The sequence below is a fragment of the Rattus rattus genome, chromosome 10 (assembly GCF_011064425.1).
Source record: "Rattus rattus isolate New Zealand chromosome 10, Rrattus_CSIRO_v1, whole genome shotgun sequence".
NCBI classification, from domain to species: Eukaryota; Metazoa; Chordata; class Mammalia; order Rodentia; family Muridae; genus Rattus; species Rattus rattus.
In genome coordinates this window covers 29,377,770-29,394,191 of record NC_046163.1, presented here as the reverse complement: position 1 = coordinate 29,394,191, position 16,422 = coordinate 29,377,770, and the positions used below count along the sequence as shown (strand labels likewise).

Below are 16,422 nucleotides of genomic sequence, written 5' to 3'. Positions count from 1 at the left end.
TGGTTGATAGAAAGTGTTGGTTAGCTTTAGTTTAAAAAAAGAGAAGAATCATTCACACCATTCAAGAACGGAACTTTCGTAAGCCCTGAGTGGTAATGCATGTCTAGGGGAGATGCTAATAGGACCCAGAGCCAAGTTCTTTTGTTTCCAGAGCACCTGTGTGTCCATTATAATGGAGAGAACCTTGACCCTAGCTAGCATCAGACAAGCCAGTGCCCAGTGTTTTTACTTTTTAAAGTCGTAGTGGATTCGAAGTGTAAGCACTTCATATTTTCTACTCGAAACTCAATCTTGACCATTCAAAAAAAGCACAAGATCCTTATAAGAGCTCCTCAATAAACTGGCCAATTTCAGACTTGTTAGAGCTCTCAGCAGAGCCAAATACCTCCAATAGAGTTGAGGCAGCTTGGGAGAGCCTCTGTTTTGTAAACACCAGTTTGTTATTTCACTCATTTCATTGGCTTGTGGTTGGAGTTGACATACATTTGCTCATTTTATCCACTGGGTCTGTGAGACAGAGGAGTCACTTCCTCATTTCATACAGCAGAATGCATGGGGGAATCAGGACAGGAGAGAGAGCCAGCTCTGGCTCTGGCTGAGAAGGTGGTGCTCTGTTGTGAAAGCTCATGTCACTACCTGGGAAGCATAATTCCTCTCCTTCTTGCCTCCAGATGCCATGACTCTAATTATACCATACTCTCTCTCTCTGTTACATCACCTTCCGCAAGAGAAAGAAGTGACAAAACACTTCAGGTCAGACGTTTAGTTTTTGTCCACTTTTTCTGAGAAGCCTGTGTCACCCCAACATGACTAAGTGGGTTTTGGTCACAGCATCCGATATTAATTACTTATTGAAAGCCAACAGAAGCATGTGTGTGTTGGGACGTGTATTCCAGTTCTGAATAATCCAGAGGTTTCTAATTATAGGGCATGGGGGTGGGGTATGGGGGTGGAAAAAAGACCAAGACAAAACAAAAAACATAAAAAAGGGGGTCCTGGGGAGATGGGTCAATGATTAAGACCACTAATCACCCTTCCAGAGGTCCTGAGTTCAATTCCCAGCAATCACATGGTGGCTCTCAACCATCTGTAATGGGATCCGATGTTCCCTTCCGGTGTGTCTGAAGACAGCCACAGTGTACTCATATAAATAAAATTAAAAAACAAAACAAAACAGTAACCCTTCAAACAATCAAACCATAAGGTTATATCTCTTACTGCAGGCTTGCAAGATAGTCTTTTCACAGGAAGACTGGTTATTTAGCCCAGTTAGAAGAAATGAGGGAAAACCTTCTGTTTCATGAACAGTCATTCTAACAGTTGTGTAACTTAGTTGTAGTAAGAGTTCCAGGACTGAGCTAATTGTGGGGGTAAAGACATTTTCCTAGTGTTTACGATGGATAGTTGGGTAGAGATGTCTTAATACCACAGAAACCTAAGGTATCTGCTGCCGTTACTGTCTCTGTCACTGGAGGGCAAAAGTGGGTGAGAGGAAGCTGATTCCTAACCAGAACTACACAAGTGGACTCATTGACAGTAACTATGCCTGGTTTTTGTCCCGAGGAAAAGTGACTGTATCCCAACCCAGTTCCCTTAGGAATGCTTTAATTTCCTTAGGAATGAAAATCGTACATATAAATGAAGTCTATTGACATTTCTTTTTTGAGACAGAGTCTCACTATGTGGCTGATGTTGAGCTCACAGATCCACCTTCCTTTGTTTTAGAGCCCTCGGATTAAGAGCACGCATCACCATAGCCCCCATAACATGTACTATATTTTAAAATAAACTAAAGATAATTGAGATAAGAAATCCTTAAAGTGTTATGCAGAGTTCTGCGAGCCATTTACTAAGGTTCCTCATTGTATGCAACCAAAGCCAGGACACTAACATTGGTACAGTAGTATATCATATTTATGATATAATACTAAAGTATTACAGACTTTGTTTATATGTGTACAAGTCTTCGGTATTATTCAATCTGAAAGCCACTGACTTTTGACTGGAGGACAGATCTACGTTCATAGCTTTGCTGTTTCATTTTTGAGAACATTTCTTACTATGTAGCTGTTCTTTATTATTTTTTCATCTGTGCATGTGTTTATTGTCATTTACTTATATTTAGATTGTTATTAGCATGTGCCATGATGTGTTCTACTGTGATATTTTCAAACATGTTTACAATATATTTTGACTGCATACCCTCAGTTCGTTTCCACTTCTGCTGATTACTCTACACACACACACACACACACACACACACACACACACACACACACACCCTCACACACACTTTCATGTTTTATTGGTGTTTAATTTTTTTCTGCAAATCAATGAAATGCATTAGGGTTACAGCACAGGCAATTGAATAGGTTATTTACCAAAGCATGAACAGCTGACATGTGGCTCTAGCACTCAAGAAAATGTTGCTCTCCTTTAGCACCCACTAAGTTCCTATAGGTCTTCCAGAGAGACACTGGGGCTTGTGAGACCCATCCTATTCCAGGACATGATGTTGCATATCCCCATCCTGTTCATGTCCTGTGCTGGCGATCAGAGATGCCAGGAGTTTAGGAAGATGATCCTGTCATGTCCAAACAACAGCCTTCCACACCACTCTACCCCTTTCTATGGCTTTTAAATTCTTTCCATTCTCTGGTCTGCAGTGTTCCTTGAGCCTCTGGAAAAGGTGATGCAGATGACTGTGCATTCAGGGATGCCTTATTCTCATCATTTTGACAAGGTGTGAGTCTATACAGTAACCTCTACACACTGCAAAGGGAAGCTACGGGATCAAAACTGACACCGGCACTATTTATGGGCAGAAGCATAAATATTTGTAAGGTAGCTTGGCAAACCATCATACCTATATCAATATCTGTATCTGTATACTCTCTCTCTCTCTCTCTCTCTCTCTCTCTCTCTCTCTCTCTCTCTCTCTCTCTCTCAAACAAACAAAAAACAAAAGGCAAGCCAGGGTTTCATGCCCTGTGACTTCACCAACCATTGGCTTTTGACCATGTTTTCAGCACCAGACATGGATTCCCACTTGTGGAGTAGACCTCAGTTCCAATTAGAAAGTAATTGGTTAACCCACAAGTCATGCCAAAGTTGCACCATTTTGCCTTGCAGGTTGGTAATGCAGCATGCAGGGTCCATAGCTAACGATGTTGGTGATAATTATTCCCGAGCATCCCAAGAGCCTGCACAGTATCTGTGAAAACTGTGAAAACCACTAGTTGGGAGGCAGAATCACTTCCACCTTCTTCTCTAGTCTTGTATACAGTGCCTTCAACAATAGAGTCTTATGATTTACTCCTGGCAGGCAACCAGGAGCAGTACATTAGCTCTCAGGGTTCTCTCTGGTCAGGCTGACCTTGCACCTAGAGTCCTCCTGACATAGCCTACCAAGTCCTAGGATTCCAGATGTGTGATACCTCATCTGGTTTCACAGTTTTTGTTGGTAGAGACAAGGTTGAATTTCTCTCTGCCATTGTGGTTTTTTTTCACCCACAACTCATTTCTATATTGACTTATTTTTAGTCTTCTGTTCTCCATACTTGGTAGCTCTTTTCTGGTGAACCACTTTACTTGTTTGTCTCATTTTGGCCTGGTGATTAATTTAAATAATGTTGTTAATATTTCAATGATATTGGAATGAGTTTGTTAGTAGTTCTAGGAATTAAGTTATATGTATTTATTACAGTTTTCCTCATGTGAGTAATAACTTATTCTTGTAAGATACTTTCCATGTAGTTACAATACTTCTTTACTTATGTGGCTATTTCTGTTATATGTATCCTATCTGCATGTGCCATAAATCATGTTTCTATAAACCTCATCCCTCTATAAAATGTAGAGATAAAACTAAAACTTGTATTGAATCTGATATTCTTCATTTCTTCCTATGGATTCAGACTATCTGTTATCTTTTCTATATCACAATATAATTATATTTATCACATTCTTCTTTCTCTCTCTGTCATATAGCTTCTACACACACACACACGCACACACACACACTCACAATGGAATCGCACACAGTCTTTTTAAATCAGCTAAATGTAATTTTATCATCTTTGGCATAAAGATAAAGATAAAATATATCTTTATCTTTTATTTTATCACTAATTTTTAAAAGTGGCATGTAAGTTTATTGGTTTCTTTAACTCTGTTTCTTGGTGTGGACTCGGGTTATTGTTATTGTCTACTGTCAACTTCCTTTCAACCTGAAGAACTTTCTTTACTATGTCCTGTCTCCCCTTCCTCCCCTTCTCTCTCCCTCCTCTCCCTCCCCACCTCTTTCCCTTCTTCCGTTCTGACCTCAAGGTCTCCTGAATGTTAGGCAAGCTGCATTTCCTGTCCTTTAGTAGTTTTTAATTAATTTTAAGTTAGTGTGCAAAGTAATAGGTTTCATCATGACATCTTCATCTGTGAGTCATTGTGCTTTGGTCTCATTATTTCCCTTCCTAGTGTTCCTTCCCAGCTGCCTCTCTTCTCTCTATCAGCTGGTGTTCCCCCTTGACTTATTATCTGTAGTCCATCACCTCCCTTAATGGTCCCCCTTTTCCCTTTGCTGATAAGTGTTCTAGTTTCTTGACATCAAACACATCCTTATAAACACACACACACACACACACACACACACACACACACACACACACACACTTTTAGGTTTAGGTTCTGCATCTCTTACTAGTTCATTTAGTTTTTATTGCATAACAAATTCTTCCTGTGTTTGCTGCTATGGTGATGTGTGTCAATATGATGAACAGCTCTGTTTTGCAGTTCCCAGCACCACATTGGGTGGCTCTCAATCACCCAACTGTACTTAAACGTGTACATACTCTCACATAGACACATACACATACACACAATCCCAATTTAAAGCAATAAATAATGCCAAAACAAATAAAGCATGATTAACAGAATAGACTATTATGCTGCTCATATTTCAGAAAGAGTTGGGTGACTATTTTTTCTCAGTGTACAGCTTGATATTTTTTTAGTACTTTAAATCTGTGGTCCCACTGTCTTCGGGATGCCATTGGTTTCAATGAGAAGCCGTTTGTTGATCATTGATTATTTCGTGCATGAGCAGCTGTTATTTTCTTGCTCTTAAAGGTATTCTTTATTTCTTTGAATTTCACGTGGTTGGATATGTGTCTAGACGTCAGTCTTCTTTGTATTTATTCTATGTGGAGGAACTGAGCTTCATTGATCTGTTTTTAAATCAGAATCAAAGGAATTCCAGACAATATTTATTGCCGTTTTTTTTCTTTTTCCTCTTTCTCCTTGGAAATTTTTGGTGTATGATTCATACTGGTTTTTGTTGTCTTTTTATTATTTATTTGTTTGTTTGTTTTAAAATCCTTGTTAAATTTTATGACATTTATTTATTTTTTTAGAGTGTTTATGTGTGTGTGTTTGCCGAGGAGCGTGTGTGGAGGATGTCAGAAGACAATGTGCAGGAGAAGTTTCTTCCTTCTACCATGGGAGTCCGGGGCCTGAACTCAGGTCCTCAAGCTTGGTGGCAGTCACCTCTATCAGTTGAGCCCTCTTACTGGCCTTCTTATGATTACTTCTGAAAATAAAATTCTAGATTGCATATCAAGGTGTAAATTGTACATGATGGTACCTTTTGATTCTGGAACTTTCTATGGGTAATTTTCTATAGTAATTGAGTTGTTTTAGTGAATGTCTTCAACTTATTCACAGAGGTGTCCTATAGCGGTCAACCTTGCTCAGGTTACTCCCTTGTCTCTGTTCTTGCTTTTACTTTCTGTGTTGTTTTTCTAGGGTTCTTCCTCTGTTAGTGTGGCTTAGTTGTCAGCCAGTGCCTGGGCAAAGGTTTACTTAGGGATCTTAAACGGGTAGTACATCTCTGCTCTGACATCAGACTTGCGAGTGGCTTGAAGAATGCATTCTAAATTCAGGCAATTTACAAGTCCATGCCTACATTTTCCTCCCTGACTTTAAGATCCCCACATGGCAAAACCTTCCTCACACTCTTTCAGCACATCAGTAATGTGCTGGACATTACCAAGGTCTTTCTCAATCAACCTTTCTCCATCTGTTTATTGGGTATTATTTCTGGAGCCTCACATATCGCCATGTTAAATTTTCTGGTTGGGCTATTGTCTGGTTTTGTTGCTTGTCCCACACTGTGGATCACATTATAGTATAAGATGTGTCTGGTGCTTGCTTTGTGATATTTGATTTCTCTGACAACTTCTGGGGTGTGGAATTTTCCACGTTCTGTCCATTATGAACAAGCAAGGCAGCAAAGCTGTGCATTCTCAAGGCTGCACTGCCTTACTGCTTAGAAGTTTATGCTGAGAAACTGGGGAGTGTAGGAACTACTCCTTCCTAAAATGTCAAAGGTCTCCATTCTCCCTGGTTCTTGGCATATTGGAATATATTATGTTCACATGCCCTATGTTCTTCCATTGGTTTCCAGAGTTGTTGATTACTTGTGACATTACTGCTTTGTCAATGTTTCTATAGCATGAACTTTGCAAATTCTTTTCTCTGCTGGTTTGGAAGTTGGTCTAGCTTGATATTCAACCTTCAAGTGGAAGTATTAGCCAAAACCCTAGCATATTTTTAAGTTAAAAAAGTACTAAAACTGGATTATTGGTATACTTTACATATTATGAATGTTTTTGTTGTTGTTGTCATTGTTATTATTGTTGTTTGGTGGATTGTTTTTTGTTTTGATTTTGAGATAGGGTCTCATGTATTACAAATTGACTTCAAACTCATATACCTGAAGATGACCTTGGATTCCTGAGGCTCCTGTGTCTATCTCCCTAGTACTGGGATGCAGACGTGTATCACTAGTTTATTTGGTTCTGGGGATTGGACTATCCATATGATATGACTACTTGATTTCCCACTTTGACTTCCTTTAATGATGGGCTGAAACCTATGGTTGTAAGCCAAATAAACCCTTTCCTCCTCTAAAATGATGCTTTTTGTAAGCATGTTTTACCACAGAAAGAGAAGTGTTAAAATATTAGATCTAGGGAAGGGAGGAAGAAAGAAAGTCGGTGACCCACTTTCTCTTTGTGCAATAGTCTCTGCTTTCCATTCTAAATGGACCTGGCATCTAAATCCACTTTTTTTTCATTGTTGTTCATTGCAAAAGTTAACGGAAATCTTTTAAGGCAGCCTGAAATTTTATGAGAGCTGAAAAAAGTTTAGACCTGGTCTGGCATTAAAGGAGACAAGAAAAAAGGAAGTTGTTCTAGGACTAAAGGATTAATGCCATGAGTCATGTTTGTCTAATACTACAAGACCTAGTTATCTTGTAGTTCTTAACCCTGTAGCTTTAGAGAGGTAGAGACAAGGAGAGATGGGGGTGGATTTAACAATGTTGGTTGGATCTAAGTACATGTTGCATGCATGTATGAAATTACCAAGGAATAATATAAACATTTAAGAAAGAATATTAGTTGGCTACTTAACATGTTAACTATCTCGAACACATTTCCTGCCAGGCAAGTGTCTGTCCAGGTCTAGCTGGAGGATGTGGTTGTGGCTGATAGTTGGATGTTGAACACAGTAGTTATGAATGGAGTTACTGGATGGGAAAAGAGGAAATAAAGTTGCTGACACCAGGGTTTGCTCCCCAGCAACAGATTTCCTCTAAACGAAGAGTCATCTCAGTTCTTGTGGAATTTTCCTTCTTCCTTTTTTTATTTGTTAAAATACAGGCTCATTTATAGCATCTTTTGCTGTTAAATATAGTTAGGCATGAACAGAAGTGCCATTGAAAGGGCGTAATTGTGAGAACTTCCTAAATGCACATGCTTGCTGTTATCCCCGGTGCTGTCCATCATCCATCATCCATCATCCGTTGAACACATCTTTTCCTTGAACGCGCTGTGTTGTAGGCACCATGCTATGCACACAGGGGCAAGGTGAACATGGTCGCTGACTTTATACCTCTGGCTTTAGTTCCTTAAGAGAAGGCAGGCATGTTGGAATGGGAACTAAAGGCTTGAAGAAGTATAAAATAAAAACAAAATCAGACATGCTCTGAAGGTCACAGAAAATTTCTCGGTGGTAGTGAGCTTCGAAGCTGAGTTCTGAAGTTTAGGTCTGTTTAGCTGGTGTACAGTGCTGCCTACCCACCGAGGCCTGCAGGGTCTAACCCAGCTTCCTTTCTAACCGCACAACCAACCATGTTTGTTTCTGGGTTTTAGTTAGTGGCCACAGGACCTCTCTCACTTCCTCCACTTGCCTGCTGGGAACATTATCTTCTAAGTCCATTCGTTCATGCTCTGTGGCCAGCCCCTTTCCAGAGCTTAGCTTTAGGAGACTCTCGCTTTCTCCTGCTGCATTATTTATTTTCTGATGGTTCTGTAGAATATAAGTTCCTACAAAGATGTGCAGCTATCTCAATTATCACTTTACCTCTGAGACCTTGGAACATGGTTGATAGGCAGTAGCTAAATGTTCTACTTGAGTAAGTGGATGGACGGAGGAAGTAGGTTACATTTTGGAGAGAACATCCTACATTTGGAGAAAAGTAAGATCATCTGTATGGTTGTGAATAGAAAAGAGGATAGAAACGAGATGGGAATGAGGAGGTCGATGAAAATCTAATCTTGAAGTCTTTTCGATCAGTGTTTGTAAAATTGTGTTGAGTTGAGCCTTTAAAATGGTTTTGGTGGATTGCTCTAAGCATTTAATCACATGGGGCAATGCTGTATCTTGTTCCTAATGAAAGTATCACATTAAGTTTGCTTCCATATTTAATTGATACATGTATGTGTACACATGTATAATATGGTATGGTAGAAAAAAGTTTTCTTGGTTTAGCTTGAAGTAAATAAGTATAAAAGAATCATTTACTGATTGAGTTAAGAATATCTGGCTTTCTGCTCTAAGACTAAATGACTCATGAAAAATATTTTCACAGACGAGGTAGATTTCAAGGTGCCCTTCCATCAAAAAGATATCAATCCTAGGAAGTGATCCTGCTTTTAGTAACAGAAGCATTAGGTGTCATTGTGTCTACAATCTCTAGGTTTCTGGGAAGGAGGAGCTCTGCCTCGTTCACTGCATCTGGTGCCTAACACACACACACACACACACACACACACACACACACACACACACATAATATATATATATATATATATATATGCTATATATATGCTTATATATAGAAATGGCACAGGGGTTGCATGATGAACAGATTAGTCTACAGAGAAATGTTTATGTCTTTCTAAAGCTGCAGTTTGTGAATTGAATAGCTATAGAACTCTGCTGGCCACAAGAATTCTACCTCTGAACTACACCCTGGCCCACCTACACTTTTTATATGAATAACTTTGGTGAGAATACCAGTCCTAGCCATCTTTGCTTCCATAGATTCCGATATGAATCTCATCCACTATAAGAGCAAAAAAAAAAAAAAAAAAAAAAAAACAAAAAACCAAACCAAAACAAAACAAAAAGGTCATTTTGTGTTAGCCAACTACCCTGCCACGTGACCTGCTCTGACATGTCGTTTATGTACCCAGTGATATTTTATTGGAGAAAACTAATTTTCCCTGTCCCAGAAGGTATCAATTGATTACAAATAGCTTCTTGGTTAGGGGTTGAACTCTGCTCATTTTCCCTTCTCCCAGCTGGGATTTTGTCTTTTTTGAACCTGTACAGGAGTGGTGTATGTTATCATAGTCTCCCTCCGTGAGTTTTGGTCTTATTTATTACTTATTTGTGACTTTCAATTGTAATTATGCATATGTGTTTGTGTCTATGTATGTGCACATTTAAGTACCGGTGCTTGAGAACTCCAGAAGACAGTGCTGGGTCCCCGCGAGCTGGATTAGCCTTGTGGTTAGGGATGGGCAGAGTGAGCTAGGGTTGCAGTTTACATGTAGTTTATCCCTTCCAAACCTCAGGTTGGCTGTTAGTCATACTCTCTTAGTTTGCTCTTTTCTTGCTACGATAAAGACCATGGACAACAAGAGCAACTAGAGGGGGAAACAGTTCATTTGACTTCCAAGTTCATGTTACAGTGCCTCATCACGGGAAACCAGGACAGGAATTCAAGGCAGGAACCTGGAGGAAGAAGCCGAGTCAGAGGCCTAATAATCTGTCATCACCAGTTACATTTTCTTCTCTTACATTTTAAATATAGAGACTCATGTTGCCCAGGATGATATCAGACTCTGGAGTAGCAGATAGCAGTCCTTGAATTCTTGATCTTAATACATCTATCTCCCAAGTGTTGGGATTATAGGAATGTAGCACTCCTTCTGGCCTTTGGATACGAAGTGTCAAAATGAACTTCTAACAGTAAAACTGTAGCACAGAGGTCCTTGGTGAAAGCCTCCTGTATCATCCCATTTTTTCTATTTGTGCTGAGAGAAAGTTGAAACAAAAATCTCAAGAAGCCCAGGTTGGAGTTCAAACTCTTGATGTTCTTGCCTCTGACCTGTGAATGCTGGGCGTGTGTGTTTTTGTCATGCCTGGAAAATGTTTCTTTTGAGTTTGAAGTAAAGCAGTGCAAAACAAAAACAAACAAATAAACAAAACCTACGTCAACTTTATATTGGTTTATTGAAAGAAAATCAGAACGATAATTTGGATTCACTTTGTTTAAAGTGGATTTAAAATGCTGTATCCATGCTGGGTGGTGGTGATGCAGCCTTTAATCCCAGCACTCGGGGAAACAGAGGCAGGCAGACATCTGTGAGTCTGAGGCCAGTCTGGTCTACAGAGATATTTCCAAGACAGCTAGGGATGGATACACAGAGAAAACCTGTCTTAAACAACTTGCTATGTGCAGCCTGATAGAAAGATAGGATAAGCAGGCCAGTGAGGTGGCTTGCTAAGTTAATATGTTCCGTCCCAAGCCTGGCAACATGAATTCGGTCCCTGGAACCCACGTGGTAGAAGAATATCTCCTTGTTACACTTTGACCTTCACATGCACGTGGCACCTTTACATCAATATACACATAAACACACACATTCTCTCTCATGCACAAATAAATAAATGTAAAAAAATGCGTGACTAAAAAGTAAAGACAATTATGTTTAGTTGAGCATGATGGTATACTGTTTTAATCCCAGCCCTAGGGATGCAGAGACAGAAGAGCCAAGAATTCAAGTTCATGCCCTGGTTTAAACTGTTCAGGCCTTATAAGCCCCATCCATTCATGAAGAAATACTGGTGAACTTGGTACTGGCCGGTAACCACAGCTGCTGTGAGTTCCTGAGTACAAGACCCATGTCATAGTCACAAGGCGGTGTTTCCCAGTATTCCTTCCCAACCTTCAGCTCTCTTCCACAGTGTTCCCTTAGCCCTACCGCCGTGGGTAATATAGATGCCCCACTTAAGGCTAAGAATTTAACAGTCCCTGTTCTAGCACTTTGACCAGTTAAGAAGACTGCCTACTACAAAAGGAAATCTGACAAAGCTTGAGGTCAGCACTGATATGGAGGTGTACACAAAAACATTTAGAAGTCAGTTTCATATGCTCGTTTAACAAAACAATAAGAGTAGACACCTTCCTAGGACTCATGGCCTTTCCCAGCCATGGGGTTTTGACCAGGTTGATAGTATCGGGCATACATTTCCTCCTGTGCGGCAGGATTTGAATTCAACTAGAAGAAAGCAGTCGGGCAACCTTTTAACAGTGATGCTACTATCATACCAATGCATACACCTTGTTTAGAAGGTTGTCACAGCTGTGTAAGATCATTGATAACTTTTTTTTCCTTTCCATAGCTTCTTCTGGCACTATGAAAATTACCCTTCAGTGAATATTTTTACCTTAATTTAATATGAATGAATTATGGAAGAAAGTACAGAGAGTAGTTTTTCTGTTAAAATGTTTGCATGGTGGTGCACACCTTTAATTCCAGCACTCAGGAGGCAGAGGCAGAGGCAGGTGGATCTCTGTTATCGAAGCCAGCCTGAGCTCCAGAGTAAATTCCACAACATCCAGGACCGCATAGAGAAATCTTGTCTCAAATAAATAATTACATAAATCTATCAATTAATAAATAAATTGGAAAATATTTTAACTGTTTCCACTTAAGCTGGAGGCTAAGAAGTAAAAAAATAAAATAAAATTCTGTCACCAAAATTCAACTTCATTATGAATTTTTAAGACTTCTAATAAATACCTAGGGTAAAAAAGCTATTACTTTCCTACTGTGAATTCACGTAATGTTAAGCAACTGAAAAAGCAAAGGGCGTGCATTATTGAACTATGTCTGACATAATAATATGAAAAAGAACTTTATTCTTTTCAGTTACGCATATATGTGAGTGTGGGTTTGTACTAGTGAGTGGAGATATCCTTGAGGGCCAGAGGAAGGCTTTGTATGCCTTGGACCTGGAGTGACTGGTGGTTGTGAGACGCCTCATATGGGTGGTGGGAAGTGCACCAGGTCCCCTGCACGAGGACTACAGTGCTGTTAAGTGTTGGGACGTCTTTCTAGTCCCTCAGGAATAATTTTAATTTTCCGAAATTCAATAAATTTCTCAGCATTCATTTGAACAAATGAATGTGGGAGTTAAACGGTAGCCTTAAACTATGCTTAACATCCCCCTAAAAGAGGCATGTATATAAAAATATATAATGAAAAGTCATATAGAGAGAGCTCAGTCCACTCCTATAGACTTCTATATCCTAAGATGTCTAGTCACCATGGTTTAATCGTGGAACTGAGTCCAGGAGGAAACTTAATGATAATGATTGCTTGTTTCATAGGCTTCAAGAAGCTATAGTACCAGAGAAGACCTGGGAAGTGTGAGAATTCCTGCAGCTGGGACCAAAATGTCTTTCATAGATCCTTATCAGCACATAATAGTAAGTAGACTCCTTCTGGGAGGGGAGTTGATGTGCTCCGTGACTGTGTGTGTACATGCGTGGGTGAGTGTGTGTGTGTTTGTGTGTGTGTGTGTGTGTGTGTGTGTACACACACAGATTGCTGGTGCTGCTAGTAAAATTGAAGTTTTAAACTACTCCTTGAATTTGTATTCTACCCACAAACATAATATGGCCGTGCTGCATTACGATACAAACACATGTCTTTAGATCACTGTAAATCTTTAGAGAAAAGGGGGATTTAGGAAAAACAATAACCAAAACATCTGTGACAACACCAACCTTCATGGAACAAGAGAAAAAAATGTTAGCACTTGACATTTGTCAAAGAGCGGAGTTGGATATGATGTTGTAAAGAAAGGACAAATAAACTTCTGAGCTTAAGACTGTATGTTGATATGCGTCTCCAAGGCAAATAATTGTATAAACTTTCACTGAGCTAGAAATGCTCAACAAGTTATTCTATGGTTGGCGAATTTTTGGTGAAGAGTTGAATAATTTGAATTTTATTCACTGTGATTTTCTGTATTTCATTAAAAACACACAGTCTGTCTTTTGATTAAAAAAAGCAAACCAAGCCAATAACAATAAGGGGTGGTGGTGGGGGGGGATTTTCTGTTTGAATTCAGCACATGGGATTCAGTTAGGTTTCAGTGAACTCAAGATCACTTTGTGAGCATTCACGAATAAACTGTAGCCTCATTTTTGCTTATGAAACACTTCTCTTATTAACTCTTCACTAGTTGGCCTTTGTTTTCCTGTGTGGGTTGCAAAATTAGCATATTATAGTTCTTGTATAGTGTACTAAATTCTAAACTCAGTGCAACTCTGGCTTTTCCTTCCTCTCTCTGCTGGCCACTCTTGCCTTGAAATCTTGAAAATCTTAGTTTTTTCTTTTTTAAAGTTTTTCATCTGTTTTCTTTCTTTTGGTTACTTATTAATTTTCTTTTATAATTCTCTCTGTCTCTCTGTGTCTCTCTGCATCTCTGTCTCTGTCTCTCTGCATCTCTGTCTCTGTCTCTCTGTCTCTCTCTTTGTCTCTCTCTCTCTCTCTGTCTCTCTCTCTCTGTCTCTCTCTCTCTCTCTCTCTCTGCTCTTCCATATTCCTTCTCTTCCTCTTAGAGATGCACTGCTAAGCTAAACTTGATGAAGTTTTACCTATGTATTCCACCCAGAAACTATCATCTAAATAAAAATATCCACTGTAAATTCTCCCAAAGGTGGTTCATGTATCTTATAGTTCATAAATCTCCTCATGAAAATCTGTATTTAGATCTGATGTCACGTTCGGTCCCCAGTCCCGAAAAAAGAAAAAGAAAAAACTTAGATCTGATGTCACGGGTAAGATTTGCCCCCCCCCACCCCTACATTTCTCTAAACATCTGGGTTCAGAATGATGTTTCGGAGGTTCATTCAAGTTGTTGTGAATAGAATTCCACATGTGTAGGTATATTGTCCCATATTGTTTCATTAACTGGATAGAGTCCAAACTATGTATTCTACTCATAACCATTTTGGATTGCTATAATTTAGATAACTATATATAGGTGACTTGATTTATTTTTCATTCCTATTGGTCTATTACTCTGTGTTTGCCTTAGTATGAAACTGCCCTAATTGCAAATATTTACTATATATATACATATATATATGTATATATATATGAAATCATAAAGTTCCCTATTTCTTCTCCAAAACTAAAACTGATCATTTTATTTTTATTCCTGAATTTTCATATAAATTTTGCAGTTAGTTTGTCTACTCATGTGAACACACAGACACACACAGGCACACACAGGGATACACATACCCTTCCCTTCACTCCTGTAATGATTCAACAGATCACTATCTATTAGTGATATGATCATGAATCATTTTTAATTAACTTAGTAATATGCTATAGTTTTCTGTAAGACTTCTTATATACACAAATATGTAAGAATATTCATATATACATATATGCACATATATACACATAAACATTTGAATGCAAATTTATACATACAATATATATTCCATGATTCTTAGGTTTATTGTACCTGTATTCTTAAATTTTATTTTAATTAGTTTTTTGGTGGTTCAAATGAGAATGGCCCTCATAGACTCATATGTTTGAATGTTTGGTCCCTAGTCCGTTGATGTGTTTAGGAAGTATTAGGAGGTATGGCATTGTGGGAGGAAGTGTGTCACTGAGGGTGGTCTTGGAGGTTTTAAAAGCTCAAACCAGTTCCAGTGCCTCGCTGCTTGCCCCCTGCTGCCTGCCGCCTGTGAATCAGGATGTGAGCTCTTAGCATTACATCAGCTTGCCTGCGGCCATGGTTCCCACCATGATGACAATAGACTAACCCTCTCTGAAACTGTAAGTGAGTTCTCAATTAAATAGTTTCTTTTATAACAGTTGCCTTGGTCATGATGTCTCTTCACAGCAATAGGACAGCAACCAAGACAGTTTTGTCTTCATATGAAAATATAATTGATTATCGTTGTTCCTTTGGACAACCTAGATTTCTAGATCAATCATTTCTGTGATTTGCGAATACTGTTAGCTTTGCTTCTAGCATTTTGATTGCTGAATGTTAAATATTAAATTGTTTATAAACCATTATTTTACCTCATAAGTTTTGAGAGGTCATATTTTAGTGTATTATTTTTAATTTTGACTGTGATTTATTCTTTGATACATAGGGCATGTAGACATGGCTTTATTAGTTTTCAAACCTTTGATAATACTTTGCCATTACTGTACTTCAAGTTTTCAAAATATACTCTGTAATGTTTTAAAACAAGTTTACGCATGATATCAGCTAGCATCTTGTCCGTGTTGATAAATAGTGCACATGTAAAAATAAGTTTAATATCAAATTTTACTTTATGAAGTTTTCATTTGTGTTATTTGGCACATATAACTTTGAATTATACATATTTTTGTTGAATTGATATTATATTATTATAGTAAGTCCTTTTAATCTAGTATAATAATTTTGTTTTAAATTTCACTTTTATTAATATAACTCTTGGTATTTTTGTGTATCATAACCTGTATTTTTCCATATATTTAAAGCATTTATCTTCTAAAAAGCAAATAATCAAGGTTTGTTTCAAAAATGCTGGTGGAGTAATCTTTGTTTTCTGAAACAATATTTTACTTTTCTTAATGATTATGGGTTTCTACGGATTAAAATGCAGCTTTAAAAATATTTATAAACTATTTTAATTTTTAATAATTTAATTTTTAATTATTTTAATTTATATTTATTTTCAAACACGAGATCAGGTGCCCATAGAGGCAAGAGGAATCAGGTCTTTCCTTAGGCTGGTGTTACCGGCAGTTAAGAGCTGCCAATGTGGGTGCTGGGAATTGAACTCTGGTTCATCTGCAGGAATATTACACATTTTTAACTGAGGCATCTTCCCAGATGCTGTTTTTATATCTTTAGTACAGTTTAAAATTTTATTTCTCACTCCATCACCCATGGAGAAATAGTTGTTCTTACATAACCCTCAGAGAATTCACTCGAACTGGTAACCTTCAAACTTCTGCATGGAATCTGGCCTCTAGA

General features: G+C 38.4%; 1 protein-coding gene across 1 annotated transcript in view; it reads left to right on the top strand.

Annotated features, from left to right (window-relative positions):
* Pla2g4a (phospholipase A2 group IVA) overlaps positions 1 to 16,422 on the top strand; it is a 141,026-nt gene that overhangs the window by 13,005 nt on the left and 111,599 nt on the right. Inside the window, exon 2 of the mRNA XM_032915481.1 lies at positions 12,746 to 12,844. Within this exon, the coding sequence (XP_032771372.1) occupies positions 12,812 to 12,844 (33 nt within the window). The 5' untranslated portion in view covers positions 12,746 to 12,811. The remainder of the gene's footprint in view (positions 1 to 12,745; positions 12,845 to 16,422) is intronic.